At 36.1% G+C, this 14,587-nt stretch overlaps 1 protein-coding gene across 3 annotated transcripts in view; it reads right to left on the bottom strand.

Annotated features, from left to right (window-relative positions):
• LOC126457766 (cleavage and polyadenylation specificity factor subunit 1) overlaps positions 1-14,587 on the bottom strand; it is a 296,801-nt gene that overhangs the window by 262,888 nt on the left and 19,326 nt on the right. For all 3 annotated transcript variants that reach the window (XM_050094330.1, XM_050094331.1, XM_050094332.1), the window contains one exon: positions 8,982-9,186. In XM_050094330.1, the coding sequence (XP_049950287.1) occupies positions 8,982-9,150 (169 nt within the window). In that variant the 5' untranslated portion in view covers positions 9,151-9,186. The remainder of the gene's footprint in view (positions 1-8,981; positions 9,187-14,587) is intronic.

The following is a 14,587-nucleotide window of genomic DNA, read 5'->3' on the forward strand; positions in this document are numbered from 1 at the left end:
GCCCCACTGCAGACTGCTGACTAAGGTCTGATCACATGGTATACATTCTCAGATATTAGAGTGGCTAGAAGACTTTTTAAGTAATAGAACCCAGTATGTTGTCCTTGATGGTAAACGTTAATCAGAGACAAGGGTACTGCCAGGAGTGCCCCACGGAATTGTGATAGGACCGCTTTATTTCTCTACACACATAAATGACCTGATTGACAGGATGAGCAATTTATAGCAGTTTGTTGATGTCACTGTGGTATATGGGCAGGTGTTGTCCTTAGGTGACAGTAGGAGTATACAAGAGGACTTAGGCAAAATTTCCAGTTAGTGTAATGAACAGCAGCTTGTTCTAAACGTAGAAAAATCTAGGTTAATGAAGATGAGTAGTAAAAACAATCTTGTAATGTTCGAGTACAGCATTTGTAGTGTGCAGCTTGACACAATCACACCAATTAAGTATCTAGATGCAACATTGCAACCCAATAGGAAATAGGGTGGGCACATCAGATTGGTAGTGGGGAGGGCAAATGCTCAACTTCGCTTTATTGGAAGTATTTTGGGAAAGTGTAGTTCATCTATAAAAGTGACGGCATATAGGACGCTAGTGCGACCCACCCAATCTTAAGTACTGTTTATGGGTTTGGGAACCCTGCCGTATCGGATTAAAGGAAGTTGTCAAAGTAATTTGCAGGTGGGCTGCTAGATTTGTTCCCAGTAGCTTCAAACAGCATGCAGATATTACAGACACACTTTGTAAACTGGAGAAAGATTCTACTGCCACCAACATAAGGACCATGAAGATATGATGTGACAAATTAAGACTCGTACAGAGACTTTTAGACAGTCGTTTTTCCCTTGCTCTATTTGCGGGACGAACAGTAAAGGAAATGAGTATTAGATGGTTCATGGTATCCTCCACCATGCATCATATGGGAGTTTGTGGCGTACGTAGATGTACATATATACTGCATTCTTCATAAGAATAAACCTGATGTAACATTACATCGTGTAAAGTTCTGTGTTTGTGAAATCTCTCATGGGATTTCATTTAATATGGAGAGGAAGGCAAGCTGTCTTTGAGTGTATTCACGTACATAACAAGGATATGTTTTATGCTGTGTGTTACATGTACATCTACTCTGCAATAATATGGGATAACAGCTATACAAGCGCATTTAACTTGGACAGCACTGCCTGCCAGCTGGTCCATCTAACCTGCGGTAAAGTGAACAGTTACAGTTAAGATATAAAACAGATTAGTAGAGAAACAATATAGCTTCAAATGTCATTTAATTTTTAAATAGAATTAAATAATATCTGGCAAAACTTTGGTAATTCACTTTTTAGGAGACCAGATGGAAAACAACTCACTCTCGTTCTTTGCTAAAATGGTATTGAAATTAAAAATAAGAGTGATGAAAATGCCTAAATTAAATACTGGATAATTTTTCTTTGTGAATCACCTTAAAGTTAAATGTTTTAAATGTTGAAGCCACTGAAAGTAAGTCTGTCATCCGGTAATCTCTGATCTCCTTCCATATCCGAATCCAAGGAAAACATTTCAGTACTGTAACTGTCATCTGCTATGTTGATAATGAGGCATCAACAATGGAAACCGCAAAGTAATCCAAGTGTCACATTTTCTCCTCTTCTTTTATGACATGCTGTTCTGCATCCCACCAGTACTTGGCAGTGAAGTGTGACAAAGCTTTGTGCATTAGTTCTAGTATAACTGCCAACTTAAAATATCTTGTTGTATCATAACTTTGCTCCAGATCAATTCTACTGTGTTTAGACTGGAGTGGTATGGAAGCATTTGTACAGACTGCCTGACGCGATGAAAATCATCATTTCCCATGTTTTTACTATGCTTATCACACTTGTTCATGTGAGACCACATCTGTGGAATAAAACAATGGACAAAGTGCAAATAAGGAATAGCAGATTTTTTATTTTTGTCCCAAAAATTTGATCTGTAATACTTTCTCGATTTAAATACACTTAACAATCTTTTATACAAAAAAATGATAATTAAGAATTTATATCCATAATGAAAACTGGAATCTTGCATGCGATATGTAATTAGAAACAATAAGATATGTAATTTTCATAAAAATCATGTGCATTAATTAGCATATATTTGATGAATTTGATATTTAAATTATGTTTGAACTGGATGAAGAAAAATGTAAAAAAATAAAAGAACAGAGGGATATTTGAACTCATGATCCATAGACCACCTGACTATCATCTTCCAATGCTACCTACTATGCCACGTCTCTAGATAACAGAAGTGCCTTAACTTTATCAAACACAGTTGCTCGGAAAAGTTCAAAGCTGATTTTCTCTGTAAACTTGTGAAAACATTAAGAACAACCTGTTTCTCACCATTTTTAACAGTGTTCCATGCACTTGTTTCAATACAAGCAGGAAGCAGTGTCAACCACTCTTCCAGTACCTATTACAGTTCAAGAATCAAACCACAAAGTTTTTACAGACTGCAACCATACACGATTTTTGAAATAAAAACTTCATCACTAAAAGTATGATTGAGAATAACTTTGATGGCACACATTAAACTATCTCTAAGTTTCATGTACAGTAACACAGTAATAATGTATCTAATCCTCAAGTAGGATCTACTTAGAATAGAGTAATAACACCAGTATATATGTGCTGTGGCTGCTGGCCAATAATCACGTTTGTGTTTGTTCGCATCAAGTTTATTCTCATAATGAATGAAGTATAGTAATCAGGCTTCGCACTGGAGACCACAACAACAAACAACTTAAGGAGTGCGCTATTTCAACCTGCTATGATACTTATTGACTGTGGTTCAAATACTATCGGTACAGCGCAAAGGTGCTGTAACAAATGTGTTTGTGAAGGCTGTACGCAGAACTGTAGCTGGGAGGGAGGAGGGCGGCGGGACGGGGGGGGGGGGGGGGGGGCATTCAGTGATTGGTTCCTACTGGTGCTAGGAACATGAGATGAAAAGTTTTTGGTTTAGCCCGGACCAGCAGCCACTTGTATAGCCATTCGAGCACCTATCTTACCGTAGCTGTGTTACAGTATATTAGGCATAGTCTGAACAACTTGAGCTGGCACCCAAACAAATTGTGCAAACAATTTAATTACTTGTGTAAAAGATGTTAATTTGGCTGAAATTAATGCTCAGCTAATGGCACCATTTTTAGGTGCACTGTTCAAAGTTTACATGTAAATACATGAAAAAAAAAGCACATTTCTTTGGGACCTTTTGAAGCATGCCACTTTTATCCTCTAAACTTGTATGAATAAGTTCAAACTTTGCACTAAAGCAGACAAATGGATGAAGTCAAAATGAAATTTTTCTTAGCCAATAATCTTTATCCATTGTTTAGATACAAAGGTTTATAGTCATGGTAAATGTAATGTGTAAAAATCATTGTTACGGTAACTGAATGTGTGGAAAAGGTTTAAAGTGATTCAAATAAGTAAAAAATGTATTCTTACAATAAAATTGAAAACTTGTTTTCAAAAATCTAGTGTCTTTTGGAATTCACATGCATAAAAACAAGTTCTTAGATTTTTTATTCGCACCTCTTGTATGTTTCAAACTTGTGCAAATAATTTCAAATTTTGTAAGAAGATAGATGAAACACATAATTAATGGTCGTCCAGTTGTTTTGTAAAAGCTTTATCTGCTGCCAAGAAATAAGCAACATGATTCATAAGACAAGGACCAATAATGGATCTGCTGTCACACCAGTCAACACAAATCTACATCAGTTGCCAGTCTATGGTGTTCTAATGTCAAGATTATGGTAGAGTAAAAGTTGGGGACCAAAATGTAAAATTCTCCCATCATAATACAAAAATGGCCAATATGCCATGGGCTGGGTTATGAATGATTAAGAATTCACTTTATCTGACAGCTTAAAGGACATTTAAACCAAAACCTCTTACATTCACCCTTTTTTTATGAGTTAACCTATTTCCCCAGTGCAGTGTGCTCTCTTAGGTGTAAGGTGTTGACACACCTGTATCTTGCAATTTATAGGCTAAAGTCCTAGATCCTGTGGCCAAACTTCATAAGATTCACCAGCCACAGTAAACAATATTATATATGACATGGCTGAAGAGCATACATGTAATAGCTAAAAAAAAAGTTGAAAAGGGGTGGGGGGGTGGGGGAGGGATAAAATTCCTGGAGTGGATTTGTTACTGGGGGGAGGAGGGGATGACATCATGTATCATATTACTTTATTTGACACATTGCATTAAACTACATGACAGGGGTATTAATACTAACAAGTAAAAATGTTCAAGTACATCAAGAAATTTTGATTTACATGTCTTGGAAGCTGCCAGATAAGTCAAATAGCTGGTTCCTGTTGACATACCTAACTCTGACCAGAAGAGATTCATCTTTTTATGATATGAGCATTTTTCATTCTGGTTACACTGATGAGTGAACATTCAAATACTTATATAATAGAGGGAAACATTCCACGTGGGAAAAATATATCTAAAAACAAAGATGATGAGACTTACCAAACAAAAGCGCTGGCAGGTCGATAGACACACAAACAAACACAGACATACACACAAAATTCTAGCTTTCGCAACCAACGGTTGCTTCGTCAGGAAAGAGGGAAGGAGAGGGAAAGACGAAAGGATGTGGGTTTTAAGGGAGAGGGTAAGGAGTCATTCCAATCCCGGGAGCGGAAAGATTTACTCTAGGGGGAAAAAAGGACGGGTATACACTCACACACACACACATATCCATCCGCACATACACAGACACAAGCAGACATGTCTGCTTGTGTCTGTGTATGTGCGGATGGATATGTGTGTGTGCGTGTGTGTGTGCGCGCGCGAGTGTATACCCGTCCTTTTTTCCCTCTAGGGTAAGTCTTTCCGCTCCCGGGATTGGAATGACTCCTTACCCTCTCCCTTAAAACCCACATCCTTTCGTCTTTCCCTCTCCTTCCCTCTTTCCTGACGAAGCAACCGTTGGTTGCGAAAGCTAGAATTTTGTGTGTATGTTTGTGTTTGTTTATGTGTCTATCGACCTGCCAGCACTTTTGTTTGGTAAGTCTCATCATCTTTGTTTTTAGATACATTCAAATACTTAGTAAGACAAGCAATTGTCATATCTCCTCTCAGAAATGTGGAGCAACAGTAATGTGTAGTCGCGCTTACTTGATTATATGTGCATTCGGGGGTTTGTTCTGCAATATTTGAGATAATTTCATCACTTTCAAAGAGTAAATACAGAATGCAGTTTTATGACAAATATGGGATATACTGCCAAATATCTGATGCTTCAGGTCACATTAGTACTTGTAATTCATATTTATACATCCTGGGAATATAAACTGATAAAGTATCAGTTAAAGATATGGAAGGCACTTTAATGAGACAACATTTTAAATATAGTTATATTGTGTTCCATTAGTTGTATCAGCCAACTGAACATGGTAATACGACAGACACATGTTAATAAGGGTAAACTGTGTAAACGTACTAGACTTACTTGGATGCATATTGCTACTAAAACAGCGAAAAAACTTTTGATGTTCATGAAATGTAATCACATTCTCCAAACAAAAATTATTGTTATGGAAAATTAATAACAAATTGTATTTCATATTTATTTCCATGCCAGAATGCACACACACCAACTGGAAAGGTACACAACTGAATGGAAGTTGGTAATAACATACATAAGCTTCATATATTACGAGGCTCATTCCATAATTAAAGAGATGAATTGTTCTGGGGGAAAAAACTGTTAGTAGGGCAAGTTTGGGACTTTTAAGATTTTTTGTTGGCATCACTGGGGTGCACCATGATCAGCTCATGTATCAACATTGTTTTGTTTATAACCTCAAAAATACATTTCAAGATGGCGAGTCTGCTTGAAACGTCCACATTAGTTGAAAAACATTCCGTTATTTGTTTTTTACTTGCTGAAGGCAATGTCTCAAGTTTATGGTGAAGGTTGTATGAATCATGCAAATTTTCAAGTGGGTAAAGCAGTTCAAAAATGGTTGCGACTCAGTGACAGACGAACACCATTCTGGCCAACCTGTTGCAGTTTCCTCCCTCACTTGAAAGTCAAATTGATGACAGTATTCGTGTCAACTGCCTTGTGATTGTGGAAATTATAGTTGATAAGGTTCCAGATAGTTCTGGTACAGTTCATAACATTGTCTGTAACATGCTGAAGTACCGCAAAACATGGGTCCAAATGAGTTAAAGGAGCTACACAAGGAAACAAGGTTGAGTGTGTGCACAGAGCTAAAGAAACGTTATGAAAGAGAAGGTGAGCACTTCCTCAACAAAATTTTAACTTGTGATGAAACTTGGGTTCACTATTATGAGCCAGAATCAAAGAGACAGAGCATGGAGTGGAAGCACACCAACTCCTCTTTCAAGAAAAAATTCAAAACCCAAGCATCAGCGGAAAAGTCACGGTGACGGTATTTTGTGATGTTGAAGGTGCAGTTTTTTGTAATTGTCTCGAAGAGCAGTGTACAATGAACAGCCAATACTACTCAGATTTGCTTTTAAACAAGGTGAAGCCAACCATGAGAGAGAGAAGTCGTGGATCTCAGAGGAGAGGTGTGATTCTCCAGCAAGGCAATGCATGTCCTCCTATTACTCAACTAACCCATGAAATCATTGACAAAAATGGGCTGGGAAGTACTGCCCCATCCCCCTTACAGTCCTGATTTAGCACCTAGTGATTTCCATTTGTTTGGTGCACTGAAGGAGGCATTACGTGGGAAGAGGTTCCAAGACAGCGAGGACATGAAAAGTTCTTTGCAGCCAGAATAAAAAAGCTTAAAGCTTGTTGGAACAAGTGCATAAATGTTCAAGGGGATTATGTTGAATAGCAGAAAAAGTATTGTTTTGTAAAAATAAACACTTTTTTCTCCACATCAATTTGTCTCTTTAATTATTGAATGACCCTCGTACATTAATACTTATGACAAATGAAACAAGTTTCTGTTTGTTTGTATCCACAAAGGTTTAAATCTCCATCATCACATGGATTTATGTGTGTGTTAATACAATGTGTGTGTCGTGTTATGACTTTGGGGTAACCTGTAGTACTGTCCCCACCAGTGGTCACACGCTCATTTCTCTGTCATAAATACATTACATATAAACTGTCACACTTTGTAAACAAAGATTCAGTTATATATATGTAAATACTGCCTGTGAAGTGTGTTGCAAATAGAGCTAGCAGTAAAGAAGTAATAAATTAAACTGGCAGACTGATATTGAAGTTTTACTGCAAGCCATTTTAAGCAGAAGCTAATTTTTCACTCATCTAAATGTCTATGACGTCACAACACAAACTGTGTGTCGTACAATGATATAATTTTGCAGCTGAAAAAGCAGTGTTATATGTGAATACTGTCTGCAAACTGTTGCAAGAAATAAATTAAAATGTCATGTCTAATACTGAAATTTTACTGAGTGGAGAGAGAAAATAAAGTGAAAACTCCTTTCCTTTTATCATTTCGTCAGAGGTATCAGTGAGAAGTTTTGTAAAGATTTGGAATTATGTGTAAAGCTTGTGGGAAGTCACAAAGTGGTCTCATTGTCAAACACTGGATGAATAATGCCTGGGTATCTGCACACTGTCAGTTACACTGTCTCAAAAAATTATACTCAATTTATACATTTCAGACCCGTCTTATACTTCTATAATATTATACAATTAATTTATAATACTACATAGAGGCATAGTGAATTTACATATTAACGAGAGCTGTTTTCGTGGATGGTTGATATAGTGTCTGAGGTAGTTATTATGTCGTAGGTACTTTACTTCTGAATGACTGAAGCTTGAAAGTGAATGAACACAGATCAATAGCAAAACTTTCTGACAGCAAAAGTTGAGCCAATCAAATATTCCTTTCCTGATATATTTGATATGTCGTCATAACTCATCTCCTGTAACACAAAAAATTATTTCTTAAAGGACATCATATTCGCCGTTGACAGAAATTATTTATTTCAGTATTGCAATTTGAGCCTTTAAGCCATTGTCAAGTGGTACTGCAAAAGATTTTGCTTTTGTACATATCAGACTTTAAAATCCTCCAATGTGTATACATGTCACTGTCATACATACATGTCAGTGGATTTTAATGTCTGACACGTGCTGAAGTAAAATCTTTTGCAGTACCACTTGAAAATGGCCCAAAGCCCAAAATCGGAACAATGAATTAAATCATTTTTACAATCAAAAACAAACATGATATCCTTCACAAAAAATTCCTGACAACTGTGAACCCTGACCATGAGAGGTTAACATAAAAATGAATGGCGCATCAAATTCTACAATCCAAATATAGTATATTATGAAAGATAAGAACATAAAGAAGTACTTTACCGACATATCAAAACAATAGGTTGTGACAAGAGAAAATAAGGTGTGAGGAAATCAATAGATGAAAGGAAGGAAAGGGGGAGGGGGAGGTGGGGCGCATCAGTCAGTGATATTAAAGTTGACACATGGCATTAGAAGACAATTACCTCCTGAGAAAGCGGGTATTGCCTTTGAGTTTATTTTTGGCGTGAAATAGAGAAAAGTTCCTAGTGCATTTAGTCTGTGGCGCACAACAGAAAGCAATCTGCATTTCCAAAAATGAACACTAAAAGCAACAAAGTGAACTATCCCCATGATGTAAAATGAAACTTTTCCATGCTTATGTAATAGTTTGAAGTAACATCATAATTTTCATTACAAATCATACCTCCATTCACATTTATGGAGCTTTATACTGATCAGGGAGAAGTTTGTTTACAGCACTACTCATCACCAAATGATCAATAATTTTTAATATGAAAAAGTCATACGCATATAGCTCAGAATAATTCATAAAATTAGTTTTATGTAGCTTATCCGCCATCAGCATGTACCAGTCATAAAAATAATTTCATCATATCAGTGAACCTCTCTCTGAAAACAATTTTTTACATACCTGTAAATTTTTCCTTTGAATTAGGATCAACATCAGGAATTAGCCGAAACACACGGATAATATTGGCACCAGCGACCACAAGAGATTTCTCAGTCTTATTAAAAAAATGACATGTCAATGCATGTTCCACAGCTGTGGCAGGATGAGTTAACTTACATATGGAAAACATTCTCACTTATTTACTTTCTTCTTGTTTCAAAAATGCCTGCAAAATATGTTAATCCAATCAATAACTGCACTTTCAGAAGACTGTTAAAAATTTAATTTACATCATACAAAAGGAAGTCTCTTACATAAAATGCACACACCATTCTCAAATGGCAGTAAAGCTAGTATAGCCTGAAGGTAACAAAACTGGTGTCATGGCAAGTAGCACAGAAAGCTAATAAAGCTAATCAAACCTTGGACTGAATACATAACTTAAATCCTCTTACTAACATAAATTATGATATGAAGCTAAAAAGCCTCCAGCTAGAAATAGTAGTACCTGTATCCCTCTTGTTTTATGTAACCTTATAACATACATGACAAGACACTAATGATTCAGAATGGCAGTAATAAAGCTTTTTTGAAATACAGAATCACTAATACAACAGTACAAACTGGTCAACTGCTTGGTTCCACAAGCAAGATACATTTAAGCTACTGCATATGTATGTGTGAGTTTATTTTGGTAACTGTGAAAGAGTAAATGCTGTAATACAAAATTGCACTAACATTCTCCTTACGCTACGACATTCACAACCATGTATGACTTTTATCTTAATAGAATGGCCTCATTAAATCGATTTGTGATTACCTTTTCCAGTATTACAATTTTCAGTCATTTTGATCTACTATTGCTTCCCTTAGTTTATAATAAAACATTTTTTTTTGTGGAATTATCTGACTGTAATTCTTTATCTGTCCAATTTCCTATGTCAGTTAATAAACTAACCGTTACTTCAAAAGAAAGATTTAACATATACAAAGAATGGTATTGAATCTACATTATGAATATTTGTTTTGATGGATACTGAAACTACAAAAAACAAAGTTCCAAGTGTTTCACTTCGTAACAGTTTATAAAAGCCATGTCAGTAATCAAAAGACCAATCATGAAAATATGCAACTTAAACAAATAATGGTTGTAACATAAAGTGGTACTACTGAACAACGCTGAAGATTTGATGGGCAGTCACGTAACTAATGAAAAGGTACTGAATAGAATTGGGGAAGCAAGAAATTTGTGGCACAACTTGACTGAAAGAAGGCTTCTGTTCATAGGACACATTCTGAGACATCAAGGGATCACCAATTTAGTATTGGGGGAAGTATAGGCAGTAAAAATTATAGAAGGAGACCAAGAGATGATTACAGTAGCAGATTCAGGAGTATGTAGGTTGTAGTGGTTATTCACAGATGAAGAGACTTTCAGAAAATAGAGTAGCATGGAGAGCTGCAGCAATTCAATCTTTCGACTGAAGATGACAACAACATTACTAACATGAATTTCAAATCTGGCAAATTGCTCGCCTTACAAAACTGTTCAGATTCAGTGATCATTTATTAGTTGTCTTCATTCACAAATCATATACACTAAGACTAAATCAAAAGTGTTCAAAACTACTTTGGGAGTCAATCCAAATAGAGTGGTCCAATAAAAATTAAGTTGGTTGCTTCACCATTTTTAAATATTTTAATTTCTTTATATGTGATTACCCTATAATTGAGAAGTTCAAAACAGTTTTTTAAAAAAATTTACCTTTCACCTTTACTGAATGGCGGCCATTTTCGTTTGTAAGCGCACGATGATGTTTCAGTTTAGAGACATTAGCAAAAACATGAATATCTCTGCATTGAGTTAAGTTACAACACTGCACTTGACATAATTGTTTTAAGAAAAGTGTCGGCTACAACATTATCTATTGCACAAAATACCCTAAATTCAAAAATAGCCAGTCAAAATGACCTCCAAAGTTTGGTATCCAAATTTTCAAAAAACCACTTTTTAGGCCCAAAAAATAACAAACAAGGATTGATTTATGAGAGTCTATTTTTTCCTATAGTTAGATAACTTACATTACTAGCCTCATATAGAGCAAGAATGCACAAATATTTCCTTTATTTATTCTTTTTTTTAATTTTTGAAATTTGAAAATTTTCATTTTTTGTAAATTTTGGGGTTAGTTATCTCAGGCGAGACTGAATATAAAAATATGATTTCTGCACAGTTTGTACGCCGATATGATAGCAATGTACTGTAAAAATTTCAATGTTGACATCTGACTGTGAACAAAGATATGAATTTTTGAAAATGAGGAGATAATTCACATTACTCTACAACTGATCTTATGGCTGTTGCCTATTAATGTGTGATAGTGGAGGGATATAATCAATTACTATTAAAGTAAGGTACTGAATTATATACAAAAAGTGGAAACATCACTGAAATTAACATTTATATTATTTTGACATCCTTAAAATAAATATTTTCAACTAACATCCCTCAAGATGCGAGTGTTCCTAAGCCTGGTGGTGAATGTTATGAACACTTATTTCTTCAGACAGCTTCTATGGTATAGAATAAGACCTCCCAGTTGCTGTGGTAAGTTCGAGCACTGAAAGTTTCCTTAAAACATTTTTCATTGGTATCCAAACTTTTTCACTAGAAGATTTCTTGAATAATGTTTTTGGCCCAGCAGGGTGGTAAAAATGCACAAAAACATCATTGTTTTCCAAACTTATTCTTTCAACCTCTGCAAGCAAGCCACCACTGCCCATCATACACACATGCCACTATGTCATTCAACGTTAAAGACAGAGATGTAATTTTACTGACACAATGATCCTCATAAATTTTGGTTTCTGACGTTGCATAGCATCGAACTAAGTTTCCTGTAACGCCAAGGAATTTGTGGAAATGCCTTGTTCCTTTTATTGCTATACAGTTTTCAAATCTGGTTTGAAGTGTTGTTCTCATATGCAGAACCAGTTCTTCTTTCTTAATCAGAAAAGAGGTAATGCCCTTAATATTATCCTTGCAAAAGACATATATGTCCTGTACTGTGAGAATTTGGTCTGTGGTTGGTCTTTGTAGGCTGGCTTTACTTACTTCATCTTTTTTGTACCTCCTACTCCATCACATGCATTTTTACCCATGGCAAGATGCAAAAAAAGTGCCATTCAGCCTCCAACCCAAAGTCTAATTTGTGGTTGCACAGATTTGAAAAATTCTTTTTGTTCTTATACTGACTAGCACTTCCATCAGCTTCTCAACCTTGGGAAAATTTTCTTTTATATAATTTATTACATACTGTTGACACACGTACAGCCAAAGTTTTTTTGCTCCAAATAGTCACTTAGAATGAAAATTGCAAACTTAATTTTTCTCATTTTTAAAGTAGAGAATAAGTGGATGCACTGTTGCATGGTCATTGACCCAGTGGTACCCTTGTATTGCATCCCGAATCACAAATGTAAAATTTTCTGCAAATTCAGTCAGCGCTATGCATTCAGTTTCATGAAGTTGTGCTTTTTTGTCTTCAAAAACTTACTTTGGATTTTAGAAACATAGTGGTGACTTCTGAGTTTTTGTAAGTTATCAATTAAAGATTCCAAAGTACTCTTCCTGAGATTTAACCACTGTTATCATTTCTGCCCTGTCAGTTGTGACCCACTGTTTGAAGATAATACTGTCTGGCATTTCCTCATCATATTCGTGAAACAATTCAATAACGGTTTCCTTACCAGGGCATTTATTACACAAACTCATCATGCAGTCATAACTGTTAGTGTCACAGACCATGAAATCCAGTAACTCTTTGTAGTTAAGATCACTGAGTTTTGCACCTGTAATCATCAATTTGACATTTTGATGATATAAACAAACACACAAGGAGTGTGTCCCTGAGGATCCAGCAAAAATACACCACTTAGATCAGAGGTCACAAAATTCTGACCTTCCAATTTTGCATTCAGGATGAGAATTTTTGAAAGCTACATAAAGTTCATTTAAATTTGACAGCACTACCAGTTTCTGCTTTGTTACTTTAACTCCATTTGTAACAACTCTTTTGGTATCTTTGCAACCTGGGAGCATTCTACTATTTTCATGATCTTCAAAACCACTGCAAAAAAAGTAAAGCTCTCTTCAACTCAATGGTTGCTTTGAAACACAGAGCTTCACTAAGCTTAGTCCTATTGGAGGTGGTGTGCAAGTGCCATCCTCCAACTGTTAAACTCATTGCCCAGTCCATTACACGGAGGCCTACAGATTAACATGAACTCTGTAAAAAAAAAATCAATCTTAAGACTGAACAGTGATCAAATCTAAGACCCATGGATTCTTAGTTTGGTATGTATCAAACAAGCCATGGAGGAATATTCAGCACCACCACTTCAGAGTATGAACCACAGGAGGATGAATACCAGTGATTCATGGGAGTCCTTTGTTAGGGTCTCTAATGCTGTTTATGGTCCTGCATGACCTTCCTAAACTTTGATTTTGTGAAAGACAAAGCTACTTAGAGTAAGAGAGAACAACTGCAATACAAATTTTAATTTAAACTCTTGTGCAACTTACAGTGTATGCACCCATTTACTATCATGTGAAAGGGGCACCCCACTGTTTGTGTACCACATCTAGGGATTTTTCTGCCCTATGTTCTTCAAATGAAACAGATCTACACAATGAATAATTTGTAAGAACATTTCTCTTGGAGAGGCTAAAATACTTTAAAATAGATTAGAAACAGTCTTGACTGTAATACAATATCTATTTTTAATGATAACTAGTTTCTGTCAGACTGTGACCATCTTCTGACACTTCGTACTGAAATATAAATACAGAATGGATTTAGAGGGAAGTCTGGTAACAGTAGTAACATATAAATTACGTGATATACAACCAAAATTAAAATAAGAAATTTACCCATGATGGGGTTGTGGTGGTGGTGGTGGTGGTGGTGGTGGTGGTGAATGGGGAAGGAATTGTATCTCCATGAAATTCAACTGCTGTGGAGAGCAATGGAGGTGGGAGGGGGCAGTGAAAAATAGACGGGAAAGACAATGAAAGATGTAGAAAACTGAAACGGAGTGAATATGTACAATGCACTCACCTTTCACTCTTATAAATTCATGCGTGATGTTTTAGTGGTAATCTCTGTCTTGTATATTATCCTGTCTTCCACCTTTAAGCTCTCAGGTTTTCAAATCTCATCCGATGCAGCCCCCAACAATCAGTCTTTCCTTCTCATCCCATACGGTAAGTCTCCCCTGCCTGCAGTTCTGGGTGACTTTCCCAAAATCTAGCCCTTTTCCTAGACCTCTCCAGTCCTTTTCCTTCACCCTTCTTCCTTCCCCTTCAACCCTTCTGCCTGAAGAAGGAGCCACTGGCTCCGAAAGCTTGCCAAACAGAACAGTCTTATGTGTGTGTTCTGCCGCCGCTTGGTGAGTAGATTTTTTATCTATCCAATTAAATAATTTTATCAATAATTGATTGTTTTCATTGTTATAGTCAAATGAGTCTCTTAATCACTTCAACCACTAGGTGGTATCATGTTAAGTGCATTGAATACATCATGTAAGTTCAACGCGTGAGAGAGTTTACTGAGACAGTATCATAT

The sequence above is a fragment of the Schistocerca serialis genome, chromosome 2, assembly GCF_023864345.2.
Source record: "Schistocerca serialis cubense isolate TAMUIC-IGC-003099 chromosome 2, iqSchSeri2.2, whole genome shotgun sequence".
Classification (NCBI taxonomy): Eukaryota; Metazoa; Arthropoda; class Insecta; order Orthoptera; family Acrididae; genus Schistocerca; species Schistocerca serialis.